The 14,278-nt window shown below is 47.2% G+C and overlaps 1 protein-coding gene across 1 annotated transcript in view; it reads right to left on the reverse strand.

Annotated features, from left to right (window-relative positions):
- The window catches only part of ABCC9 (ATP binding cassette subfamily C member 9), an 83,797-nt gene that overhangs the window by 51,412 nt on the left and 18,107 nt on the right, over positions 1-14,278 (reverse strand). Inside the window, exons 2-3 of the mRNA XM_075855596.1 lie at positions 10,413-10,563; positions 130-271 (exon numbers count right to left, since the gene is read on the reverse strand). Coding sequence (XP_075711711.1) covers positions 130-271; positions 10,413-10,557 — 287 coding nt within the window. The 5' untranslated portion in view covers positions 10,558-10,563. The remainder of the gene's footprint in view (positions 1-129; positions 272-10,412; positions 10,564-14,278) is intronic.

The raw sequence follows: 14,278 nt of genomic DNA on the forward strand, positions 1-14,278 counted from the left end.
TATAATATACACAGCAGAATAGTGACTGCAGCTCTGGATGTGAGTGGAGTATATAATATACACAGCAGAATAGTGACTGCAACTCTGGATGTGAGTGGAGTATAAGATGCGTGTTTGTTGCGGACTCACGAGTCTGACATGATCCCCTCTGCGATCTCGCACACGTGGACAAACAGCAGCACGAAGGTCAGGATCCAGCGCAGGTTGTGCCCCGGGAAGTGCAGCCACGTGTTGTGATGGATTTGGACCTTTGAGCTTTGACTTCCCCATCCTGAAAATAATCCAAAAATGTCAAATAAACGAGAGGCGCAAAGTGGTCACCGACCCAGCGATATGAAGCCCCCCTGCAGATACGGAGGCCGCAATATAACGGAGGCCGCAATATAACGGAGACCGCAGTATAACAGAGACCGCAGTATAACAGAGACCGCAATATAACAGAGACCGCAATATAACAGAGACCGCAGTATAACAGAGACCGCAGTATAACAGAGACCGCAATATAACAGAGACCGCAGTATAACAGAGACCGCAATATAACGGAGACCGCAGTATAACAGAGACCGCAATATAACAGAGACCGCAGTATAACAGAGACCGCAATATAACAGAGACCGCAATATAACAGAGACCGCACCGCAGTATAACAGAGACCGCAGTATAACAGAGACCGCAGTATAACAGAGACCGCAATATAACAGAGACCGCAATATAACAGAGACCGCAGTATAACAGAGACCGCAGTATAACAGAGACCGCAGTATAACAGAGACCGCAGTATAACAGAGACCGCAATATAACAGAGACCGCAATATAACAGAGACCGCAATATAACAGAGACCGCAGTATAACAGAGACCGCAATATAACAGAGACCGCACCGCAGTATAACGGAGACCGCAATATAACAGAGACCGCAATATAACAGAGACCGCACCGCAGTATAACGGAGACCGCAATATAACAGAGACCGCAGTATAACAGAGACCGCAATATAACAGAGACCGCAGTATAACAGGGACCGCAGTATAACAGAGACCGCAATATAACAGAGACCGCAGTATAACAGAGACCGCAGTATAACAGAGACCGCAGTATAACAGAGACCGCAGTATAACAGAGACCGCAGTATAACGGAGACCGCAGTATAACAGAGACCGCAGTATAACGGAGACCGCAGTATAACAGAGACCGCAGTATAACAGAGACCGCAGTATAACAGAGACCGCAGTATAACAGAGACCGCAGTATAACGGAGACCGCAATATAACAGAGACCGCAGTATAACAGAGACCGCAGTATAACAGAGACCGCAGTATAACGGAGACCGCAATATAACAGAGACCGCAGTATAACGGAGACCGCACCGCAGTATAACAGAGACCGCAGTATAACAGAGACCGCAGTATAACAGGGACCGCAGTATAACAGGGACCGCAGTATAACAGGGACCGCAGTATAACAGAGACCGCAGTATAACAGAGACCGCAATATAACAGAGACCGCAGTATAACAGAGACCGCAGTATAACGGAGGCCGCAGTATAACAGAGACCGCAGTATAACGGAGACCGCAGTATAACAGAGACCGCAGTATAACGGAGACCGCAGTATAACAGAGACCGCAGTATAACAGAGACCGCAATATAACAGAGACCGCACCGCAGTATAACGGAGACCGCAGTATAACAGAGACCGCAGTATAACAGAGACCGCAGTATAACAGAGACCGCAGTATAACAGGGACCGCAATATAACAGAGACCGCAGTATAACAGAGACCGCAGTATAACAGAGACCGCAATATAACGGAGGCCGCAGTATAACGGAGACCGCAGTATAACGGAGACCGCAGTATAACGGAGACCGCAGTATAACGGAGACCGCAATATAACGGAGGCCGCAATATAACAGAGACCGCAGTATAACAGAGACCGCAGTATAACAGAGACCGCAGTATAACAGAGACCGCAGTATAACGGAGACCGCAGTATAACAGAGACCGCAGTATAACAGAGACCGCAGTATAACAGAGACCGCAGTATAACAGAGACCGCAGTATAACAGAGACCGCAGTATAACAGAGACCGCAATATAACAGGGACCGCAATATAACGGAGGCCGCAGTATAACGGAGACTGCAGTATAACAGAGACCGCAGTATAACGGAGACCGCAGTATAACGGAGACCGCAGTATAACGGAGACCGCAATATAACGGAGGCCGCAATATAACAGAGACCGCAGTATAACAGAGACCGCAGTATAACGGAGACCGCAATATAACAGAGACCGCAGTATAACAGAGACCGCAGTATAACAGAGACCGCAGTATAACAGAGACCGCAGTATAACAGAGACCGCAGTATAACAGAGACCGCAGTATAACAGAGACCGCAGTATAACAGAGACCGCAATATAACAGAGACCGCAGTATAACAGAGACCGCAGTATAACAGAGACCGCAGTATAACGGAGGCCGCAGTATAACGGAGACCGCAGTATAACAGAGACCGCAGTATAACAGAGACCGCAGTATAACAGAGACCGCAGTATAACAGAGACCGCAGTATAACAGAGACCGCAGTATAACAGAGACCGCAATATAACAGGGACCGCAATATAACGGAGGCCGCAGTATAACGGAGACCGCAGTATAACAGAGACCGCAGTATAACAGAGACCGCAGTATAACAGAGACCGCAGTATAACAGAGACCGCAATATAACAGAGACCGCAGTATAACAGAGACCGCAGTATAACGGAGACCGCAATATAACGGAGGCCGCAATATAACAGAGACCGCAGTATAACGGAGACCGCAGTATAACGGAGACCGCAATATAACAGAGACCGCAGTATAACAGAGACCGCAGTATAACAGAGACCGCAGTATAACGGAGACCGCAATATAACAGAGACCGCACCGCAGTATAACAGAGACCGCAATATAACGGAGACCGCAGTATAACGGAGACCGCAGTATAACAGAGACCGCAGTATAACAGAGACCGCAGTATAACAGAGACCGCAGTATAACAGAGACCGCAGTATAACAGAGACCGCAATATAACAGAGACCGCAGTATAACAGAGACCGCAGTATAACGGAGACCGCAATATAACAGAGACCGCAGTATAACAGAGACCGCAGTATAACGGAGACCGCAGTATAACGGAGACCGCAGTATAACAGAGACCGCAATATAACAGAGACCGCAGTATAACGGAGACCGCACCGCAGTATAACGGAGACCGCAGTATAACAGAGACCGCAGTATAACAGAGACCGCAGTATAACAGAGACCGCAGTATAACAGAGACCGCAGTATAACGGAGACCGCAGTATAACAGAGACCGCAGTATAACAGAGACCGCAGTATAACAGAGACCGCAGTATAACAGAGACCGCAATATAACAGAGACCGCAGTATAACAGAGACCGCAGTATAACGGAGACCGCAGTATAACAGAGACCGCAGTATAACAGAGACCGCAGTATAACGGAGACCGCAGTATAACAGAGACCGCAATATAACAGAGACCGCAGTATAACAGAGACCGCAGTATAACAGAGACCGCAGTATAACGGAGGCCGCAGTATAACGGAGACCGCAGTATAACAGAGACCGCAGTATAACAGAGACCGCAGTATAACAGAGACCGCAGTATAACAGAGACCGCAGTATAACAGAGACCGCAGTATAACAGAGACCGCAATATAACAGGGACCGCAATATAACGGAGGCCGCAGTATAACGGAGACCGCAGTATAACAGAGACCGCAGTATAACAGAGACCGCAGTATAACAGAGACCGCAGTATAACAGAGACCGCAATATAACAGAGACCGCAGTATAACAGAGACCGCAGTATAACGGAGACCGCAATATAACGGAGGCCGCAATATAACAGAGACCGCAGTATAACGGAGACCGCAGTATAACGGAGACCGCAATATAACAGAGACCGCAGTATAACAGAGACCGCAGTATAACAGAGACCGCAGTATAACGGAGACCGCAGTATAACAGAGACCGCAATATAACAGAGACCGCAATATAACAGAGACCGCAGTATAACAGAGACCGCAGTATAACAGAGACCGCAGTATAACAGAGACCGCAGTATAACAGAGACCGCAGTATAACGGAGACCGCAGTATAACGGAGACCGCAGTATAACAGAGACCGCAGTATAACAGAGACCGCAATATAACAGAGACCGCAGTATAACAGAGACCGCAGTATAACAGAGACCGCAGTATAACAGAGACCGCAATATAACAGAGACCGCAATATAACAGAGACCGCACCGCAGTATAACAGAGACCGCAGTATAACAGAGACCGCAGTATAACAGAGACCGCAGTATAACAGAGACCGCAGTATAACAGAGACCGCAGTATAACAGAGACCGCAGTATAACAGAGACCGCAGTATAACAGAGACCGCAGTATAACAGGGACCGCAATATAACAGGGACCGCAGTATAACAGAGACCGCAATATAACAGAGACCGCAGTATAACAGAGACCGCAGTATAACAGAGACCGCAGTATAACGGAGACCGCAGTATAACAGAGACCGCATTATAACAGAGACCGCAGTATAACGGAGGCCGCAATATAACGGAGACCGCACCGCAGTATAACAGAGACCGCAGTATAACAGAGACCGCAGTATAACAGAGACCGCAGTATAACAGAGACCGCAGTATAACAGAGACCGCAGTATAACAGAGACCGCAGTATAACAGAGACCGCAGTATAACAGAGACCGCAGTATAACAGAGACCGCAATATAACAGAGACCGCAATATAACAGAGACCGCAGTATAACAGAGACCGCACCGCAGTATAACGGAGACCGCAGTATAACAGAGACCGCAATATAACAGAGACCGCAGTATAACAGAGACCGCAGTATAACAGAGACCGCAGTATAACAGAGACCGCAGTATAACGGAGACCGCAGTATAACAGAGACCGCAATATAACAGAGACCGCACCGCAGTATAACGGAGACCGCAGTATAACGGAGACCGCAATATAACGGAGGCCGCAATATAACAGAGACCGCAGTATAACGGAGACCGCAATATAACAGAGACCGCAGTATAACAGAGACCGCAGTATAACGGAGACCGCAGTATAACGGAGACCGCAGTATAACGGAGACCGCAGTATAACGGAGACCGCAGTATAACAGAGACCGCAGTATAACGGAGACCGCAGTATAACAGAGACCGCAGTATAACAGAGACCGCAGTATAACGGAGACCGCAGTATAACAGAGACCGCAATATAACAGAGACCGCAGTATAACGGAGACCGCAGTATAACAGAGACCGCAGTATAACGGAGACCGCAGTATAACGGAGACCGCAGTATAACGGAGACCGCAGTATAACAGAGACCGCAGTATAACGGAGACCGCAATATAACAGAGACCGCAGTATAACGGAGACCGCAGTATAACAGAGACCGCAGTATAACAGAGACCGCAGTATAACAGAGACCGCAATATAACAGAGACCGCAGTATAACAGAGACCGCAGTATAACGGAGACCGCAGTATAACGGAGACCGCAGTATAACAGAGACCGCAGTATAACAGAGACCGCAGTATAACAGAGACCGCAGTATAACAGAGACCGCAATATAACAGAGACCGCAATATAACAGAGACCGCACCGCAGTATAACAGAGACCGCAGTATAACAGAGACCGCAGTATAACAGAGACCGCAGTATAACAGAGACCGCAATATAACAGAGACCGCACCGCAGTATAACAGAGACCGCAGTATAACAGAGACCGCAATATAACAGAGACCGCACCGCAGTATAACAGAGACCGCAGTATAACAGAGACCGCAGTATAACAGAGACCGCAGTATAACGGAGACCGCAGTATAACAGAGACCGCAATATAACAGAGACCGCAGTATAACAGAGACCGCAGTATAACGGAGACCGCAGTATAACAGAGACCGCAATATAACAGAGACCGCAGTATAACAGAGACCGCAGTATAACAGAGACCGCAGTATAACGGAGACCGCAATATAACAGAGACCGCAGTATAACGGAGACCGCAATATAACAGAGACCGCAGTATAACGGAGACCGCAGTATAACAGAGACCGCAGTATAACGGAGACCGCAGTATAACAGAGACCGCAGTATAACAGAGACCGCAGTATAACGGAGACCGCAGTATAACAGAGACCGCAATATAACAGAGACCGCAATATAACAGAGACCGCAGTATAACAGAGACCGCAGTATAACGGAGACCGCAGTATAACGGAGACCGCAGTATAACGGAGACCGCAGTATAACGGAGACCGCAGTATAACGGAGACCGCAGTATAACAGAGACCGCAGTATAACAGAGACCGCAATATAACGGAGACCGCAATATAACAGAGACCGCAGTATAACGGAGACCGCAATATAACAGAGACCGCAGTATAACAGAGACCGCAATATAACGGAGACCGCAATATAACGGAGGCCGCAATATAACAGAGACCGCACCGCAGTATAACGGAGACCGCAGTATAACGGAGACCGCAATATAACAGAGACCGCAATATAACAGAGACCGCAGTATAACAGAGACCGCAGTATAACAGAGACCGCAGTATAACAGAGACCGCAATATAACGGAGGCCGCAATATAACAGAGACCGCACCGCAGTATAACGGAGACCGCAGTATAACGGAGACCGCAATATAACAGAGACCGCAATATAACAGAGACCGCAGTATAACAGAGACCGCAGTATAACAGAGACCGCAGTATAACGGAGACCGCAATATAACAGAGACCGCAGTATAACGGAGACCGCAATATAACAGAGACCGCAGTATAACGGAGACCGCAGTATAACAGAGACCGCAGTATAACGGAGACCGCAGTATAACAGAGACCGCAGTATAACAGAGACCGCAGTATAACGGAGACCGCAGTATAACAGAGACCGCAGTATAACAGAGACCGCAGTATAACAGAGACCGCAATATAACAGAGACCGCAGTATAACAGAGACCGCAATATAACAGAGACCGCAATATAACAGAGACCGCAGTATAACGGAGACCGCAGTATAACGGAGACCGCAGTATAACGGAGACCGCAGTATAACAGAGACCGCAATATAACAGAGACCGCAATATAACAGAGACCGCAGTATAACGGAGACCGCAGTATAACGGAGACCGCAGTATAACAGAGACCGCAGTATAACAGAGACCGCAATATAACAGGGACCGCAATATAACAGAGACCGCAGTATAACAGAGACCGCAGTATAACGGAGACCGCAGTATAACAGAGACCGCAATATAACAGAGACCGCAATATAACAGAGACCGCAATATAACAGAGACCGCAGTATAACAGAGACCGCAGTATAACGGAGACCGCAGTATAACGGAGACCGCAGTATAACGGAGACCGCAGTATAACAGAGACCGCAATATAACAGAGACCGCAGTATAACAGAGACCGCAATATAACAGAGACCGCACCGCAGTATAACGGAGACCGCAGTATAACGGAGACCGCAATATAACGGAGGCCGCAATATAACAGAGACCGCAGTATAACAGAGACCGCAGTATAACGGAGACCGCAGTATAACGGAGACCGCAGTATAACGGAGACCGCAGTATAACGGAGACCGCAGTATAACGGAGACCGCAGTATAACAGAGACCGCAGTATAACGGAGACCGCAGTATAACGGAGACCGCAGTATAACGGAGACCGCAGTATAACGGAGACCGCAGTATAACGGAGACCGCAGTATAACGGAGACCGCAGTATAACGGAGACCGCAGTATAACAGAGACCGCAGTATAACAGAGACCGCAATATAACAGAGACCGCAATATAACAGAGACCGCAGTATAACAGAGACCGCAGTATAACAGAGACCGCAGTATAACAGAGACCGCAGTATAACAGAGACCGCAGTATAACAGAGACCGCAGTATAACAGAGACCGCAGTATAACAGAGACCGCAGTATAACAGAGACCGCAGTATAACAGAGACCGCAGTATAACAGAGACCGCAGTATAACAGAGACCGCAGTATAACAGAGACCGCAGTATAACAGAGACCGCAATATAACAGAGACCGCACCGCAGTATAACAGAGACCGCAGTATAACAGAGACCGCAATATAACAGAGACCGCAATATAACAGAGACCGCAGTATAACGGAGACCGCAATATAACAGAGACCGCAATATAACAGAGACCGCAGTATAACAGAGACCGCAATATAACAGAGACCGCAGTATAACGGAGACCGCAATATAACAGAGACCGCAGTATAACGGAGACCGCAATATAACAGAGACCGCAGTATAACGGAGACCGCAGTATAACAGAGACCGCAATATAACAGAGACCGCAATATAACAGAGACCGCAGTATAACGGAGACCGCAATATAACAGAGACCGCAGTATAACGGAGACCGCAGTATAACAGAGACCGCACCGCAGTATAACAGAGACCGCAGTATAACAGAGACCGCAATATAACAGAGACCGCAATATAACGGAGACCGCAGTATAACAGGGACCGCAATATAACGGAGACCGCAGTATAACAGAGACCGCAGTATAACAGAGACCGCAGTATAACAGAGACCGCACCGCAGTATAACAGAGACCGCAGTATAACAGAGACCGCAATATAACAGAGACCGCAATATAACGGAGGCCCCAGTATAACGGAGACGGTATACACACACCCCCCCCCCATGTTCATCATTGTATTCCGGTGTTTCCTCCTCCCCCCCAGGTGTATAACATCCGGCACTTGTCATTGACTGACGGGTGTGGTCGTGTGTGCAGAAGCTCCTGGGACTCCAGCGTTCAGGCCCAGACCGGGGACTCTCCTTACACCATCAGCCCAGGTTTGTGACATGGTACCTGGGTAGAGGCCCTGATGAAGCTCCAGAATGATGATGGTTTTTGAGAGGTGTCGCAGACACAGTTTTTCCCAGACGTCTAAGTTTGACCATTAGGCTGGGTTCACACGCGCATGGTCGGTCCGTAATGGACGGAACGTATTTCGGCCGCAAGTCCTGGACCGAACGCAGTGCAGAGAGCCGGGCTCCTAGCATCATAGTTATGTACGACGCTAGGAGTCCCTGCCTCTCCGTGGAACTACTGTCCTGTACTGAAAACATGATTACAGGGACAGTGTCCCGCAGCGAGGCAGGGACTCCTAGCATCGTACATAGCTATGATGCCCGGCTCCCTGCACTGTGTTCAGTCCGGGACTTGCGGCGGAAATTTGTTTTGTCCATTACGGACCGAACATGCTGGTGGGATCCCAGGATCATTGTCAAAGTTAAACGTCTGGGAAAAACTGTGTCCCACATACCATCGTCTGCTTTCCTGGGAAGAGATCGGATCCTTGTCTTCTACCAGGGGCAGCCGAATCTGTCTCACCGGTGTGGTGACCCTTCGCACCTGAGGGCGGGCTGCAAGGTGCAGAAGTGCGCTCATTGCGGAGGAGGTAGCCATCTGGCCGCAACGTGTGCCCAGATTAGGTGCCACCTGTGTGGGGTCTTAGGTCACCCGTTCAGTCGGTGGTCAATGGTGTCACTAAACCTGTGGAAGAGGAAAGTGGGGCGGTGGCTGCTGCAGGTGAGGAGGCATGCGGAGACGGCGGAGCCCAAGGGCAAGTGAAGAACGCTAAGAGAGGACCCAACGAAGGCAGGAGAAGAGGGAGCGTAGAGAAGCCCAGGCAACTGGCGTGATCTCTGGCCCTGACCTGGACCCTGCCCCCGAAACAGATGCCCTGGAGGAGATCAGGAGGATCTGGGGAGAGCGAGTGGCTGAAGTGTTGGTGAGGAGGAGGGGGTTCAGCCTAAGGAAAAAGGGACACAGGGAAAGAAGATCTGGGTGTTCCTGACCATGGAAGGCCGGACCTGCACCCCCTGGGTCCCTCCCGTAACCGCTACCAAGTCTTCATGGAGGTTCCAGCTCTTCAAAGTGCGGAGGAGGGTGAGGTAGGGGTCCCCCGGGATGCTGAACCTCCACCCTTACGAGGTGCACTGGACTCGGGGGTGGGGGTTACCCTGGAGTTGGAGGATAAAGAAGTGAAGGACTTATAGTAGCCCTGTGCCGGGGAGTCCTCTGTACTAGTGCTGAAGCAGGGAGCTCATGGTTCCCTGCATCAGCATTAGGTTCAACTAAATCTCCGTCCTGAGGACACAGATACAGTTGACAGTGGGACATACCCCCGGCCGCCCGGGACAGCGCTTGAAATCCGGGACGGTCTTGCTGAATCGGGGACGGTTGGGAAGTACAATCTTTTCTCCATACAGTGTATTTACCCCGGTGTTACCCGTCCAGGCACTAGATTCTGCCCCTGGACACTCACCTATGAACAGAATCGGGAAGGTTATAAAGAGCAGGAAGACGTGGGGCACGAGGTTCAGGGCGTCCAGGAAGCAGATGTTGTTCAGCACGCCGTTATTCACATTGTACGAGGTCGTCGTGTTGTCACCGCAGAACGAGAGGCTCATTTCTCACTGAAAAATAAATAATAAGTAGTCAACGGGGAAGAGGAATGACTCCAGTCACATCCAGAGCTGCATACACTATTCTGCTGTTACATCATCTCATACTCCAGTCACATCCAGAGCTGCATTCACAATTCTTATGTTACATCATGTCTTATACTCCAGTCACATCCACAGCTGTAGTCACTATTCCATGGTGACATCTTATCTTATACTCTAGTCACATACAGAGCTGTAGTTACATCATGTTCTATACTCCAATCACATGTATTAAACTCCTACATTGTTCACAGACTAATCAGCAGCTCCGGGTGTAAATCACACAGCACCCACAATGCAAGACAGCAGAGCACGCTTTATACAGACACTGAACCAGCAGGGAACGGTGAAGTCCGGTGAGGTTCTGGACCATGAAAAGAATTGTGACTGCAGCTCTAGAGGTGACCAGAGTATAAAACATATGAAGATAGATGAAGCTAAACATTATATTATGTGGAGCTATAAACCTATTCTACGAGGCAGGAAGCTTCATGTGCACCAGAAAAATCCTTCCCCAGACTCATCCGTAATTCCTAAACATCTGACAGTAAGAAGGAAATTTCTTAATGGTTTCCAGGGTGTTGCAGCTGCACCCCAACATTTCTCTACATTTACACACTTTATTCTAAAGACGGGGTCACAAATCCACATTAAGACTCAGACGATTACTACATTGTACTTCACCTCATGGCTCACAGCAGAATAGTGAGTGCAGCTCTGGAGTATAATACAGGATATAACTCAGGATCAGTACAGGATAAGTAATGTAATGTATGTACACAGTGACTCCACCAGCAGAATAGTGAGTGCAGCTCTGGAGTATAATACAGGATGTAACTCAGGATCAGTACAGGATAAGTAATGTAATGTATGTACACAGTGACTCCACCAGCAGAATAGTGAGTGCAGCTCTGGAGTATAATACAGGATGTAACTCAGCATCAGTACAGGATAAGTAATGTAATGTATATACACAGTGACTCCACCAGCAGAATAGTGAGTGCAGCTCTGGAGTATAATACAGGATATAACTCAGGATCAGTGCAGGATAAGTAATGTATGTACACAGTGACTCCACCAGCAGAATAGTGAGTGCAGCTCTGGAGTATAATACAGGATGTAACTCAGGATCAGTACAGGATAAGTAATGTAATGTATGTACACAGTGACTCCACCAGCAGAATAGTGAGTGCAGCTCTGGAGTATAATACAGGATATAACTCAGGATCAGTACAGGATAAGTAATGTAATGTATGTACACAGTGACTGCACCAGCAGAATAGTGAGCGCAGCTCTAGAGTATAATACAGGATATAACTCCGGATCAGTACAGGATAAGTAATGTAATGTATGTACACAGTGACTGCACCAGCAGAATAGTGAGTGCAGCTCTGGAGTATAATACAGGATATAACTCAGGATCAGTACAGGATAAGTAATGTAATGTATGTACACAGTGACTCCACCAGCAGAATAGTGAGTGCAGCTCTGGAGTATAATACAGGATGTAACTCAGGATCAGTACAGGATAAGTAATGTATGTACACAGTGACTCCACCAGCAGAATAGTGAGTGCAGCTCTGGAGTATAATACAGGATGTAACTCAGGATCAGTACAGGATAAGTAATGTAATGTAAGTACACAGTGACTCCACCAGCAGAATAGTGAGCGCAGCTCTGGAGTATAATACAGGATGTAACTCAGGATCAGTACAGGATAAGTAATGTAATGTATGTACACAGTGACTCCACCAGCAGAATAGTGAGTGTAGCTCTGGAGTATAATACAGGATATAACTCAGGATCAGTACAGGATAAGTAATGTAATGTATGTACACAGTGACTCCACCAGCAGAATAGTGAGTGTAGCTCTGGAGTATAATACAGGATATAACTCAGGATCAGTACAGGATAAGTAATGTAATGTATGTACACAGTGACTCCACCAGCAGAATAGTGAGTGCAGCTCTGGAGTATAATACAGGATGTAACTCAGGATCAGTACAGGATAAGTAATGTAATGTATGTACACAGTGACTCCACCAGCAGAATAGTGAGTGCAGCTCTGGAGTATAATACAGGATGTAACTCAGGATCAGTACAGGATAAGTAATGTAATGTATGTATGTACACAGTGACTCCACCAGCAGAATAGTGAGTGCAGCTCTGGAGTATAATACAGGATATAACGCAGGATCAGTACAGGATAAGTAATGTAATGTATGTACACAGTGACTCCACCAGCAGAATAGTGAGTGCAGCTCTGGAGTATAATACAGGATATAACTCAGGATCAGTACAGGATAAGTAATGTAATGTAATGTATGTACACAGTGACTCCACCAGCAGAATAGTGAGTACAGCTCTGGAGTATAATACAGGATGTAACTCAGGATCAGTACAGGATAAGTAATGTAATGTATGTACACAGTGACTCCACCAGCAGAATAGTGAGTGCAGCTCTGGAGTATAATACAGGATAAGTAATGTGCTGTGTGTATATACATAATGACTCCACTGTGGAGATTCTTTCTAGGTGTAATGTAGATAATGGGATTCGGGGTGACCGGGGTTTTCAGCACCTTCGGGTGTCTCATCCGTTTGATAAATCTGCTGCACTGTTTATATGGGAGATGAGATTCAATGACCTTTAATAATATTATAATGGTTTATGACATCACCGGTCCGCAGGGTATGAACGTCATGTAGTACGGGTTACACAGCAGGGAAACATCTTAAGAACTTGGTCCCTGGCATCAGCCAATAATGTAAGATCAGGATCTGACCTTCTACTCTCATCATCCTCATCGTACGGTAAACGATTGTGAAAAATAAACAAATGACATCAGATCAGACGGTAAATGAAGATAAATTGTGAAACCTCAAAAATGATCATAAACGTCCCAAACAAACGCAATAGAGAAACTGCGGCAAATGGTAACAAAACACAATGTATATATAATGTCTGACCTGTGTATTATACACAACTGATGTTTACTGTACAGACATTATATACTGTGTATGAGGGGATACAACGTGTGTAATGTATGAGGGTATACAACGTGTGTAATGTGTATGAGAGGATACAATGTGTGTGATGTGTATAAGAGGATACAACGTGTGTGTGATGTGTATGAGAGGATACAACGTGTGTAATGTATGAGAGGATACAACGTGTGTGATGTGTATGAGAGGATACAACGTGTGTGATGTGTATGAGAGGATACAATGTGTGTGATGTGTATGGGGGGATACAACGTGTGTAATGTATGAGGGTATACAACGTGTGTAATGTATGAGGATACAACGTGTGTAATGTATGAGGGGATACAACGTGTGTAATGTGTATAAGAGGATACAACGTGTGTGTGATGTGTATGAGAGGATACAACGTGTGTAATGTATGAGGATACAATGTGTGTGATGTGTATGAGAGGATACAACGTGTGTGATGTGTATGAGGATACAATGTGTGTGATGTGTATGAGAGGATACAACGTGTGTGATGTGTATGAGGGGATACAATGTGTGTGATGTGTATGAGGGGATACAACGTGTGTGATGTGTATGAGAGGATACAATGTGTGTGATGTGTATGAGGGGATACAATGTGTGTGATGTGTATGAGGGGATACAATGTGTGTGATGTGTATGAGGGGATACAATGTGTGTGATGTGTATGAGG

The sequence above is a fragment of the Rhinoderma darwinii genome, chromosome 3 (assembly GCF_050947455.1).
Source record: "Rhinoderma darwinii isolate aRhiDar2 chromosome 3, aRhiDar2.hap1, whole genome shotgun sequence".
NCBI classification, from domain to species: Eukaryota; Metazoa; Chordata; class Amphibia; order Anura; family Rhinodermatidae; genus Rhinoderma; species Rhinoderma darwinii.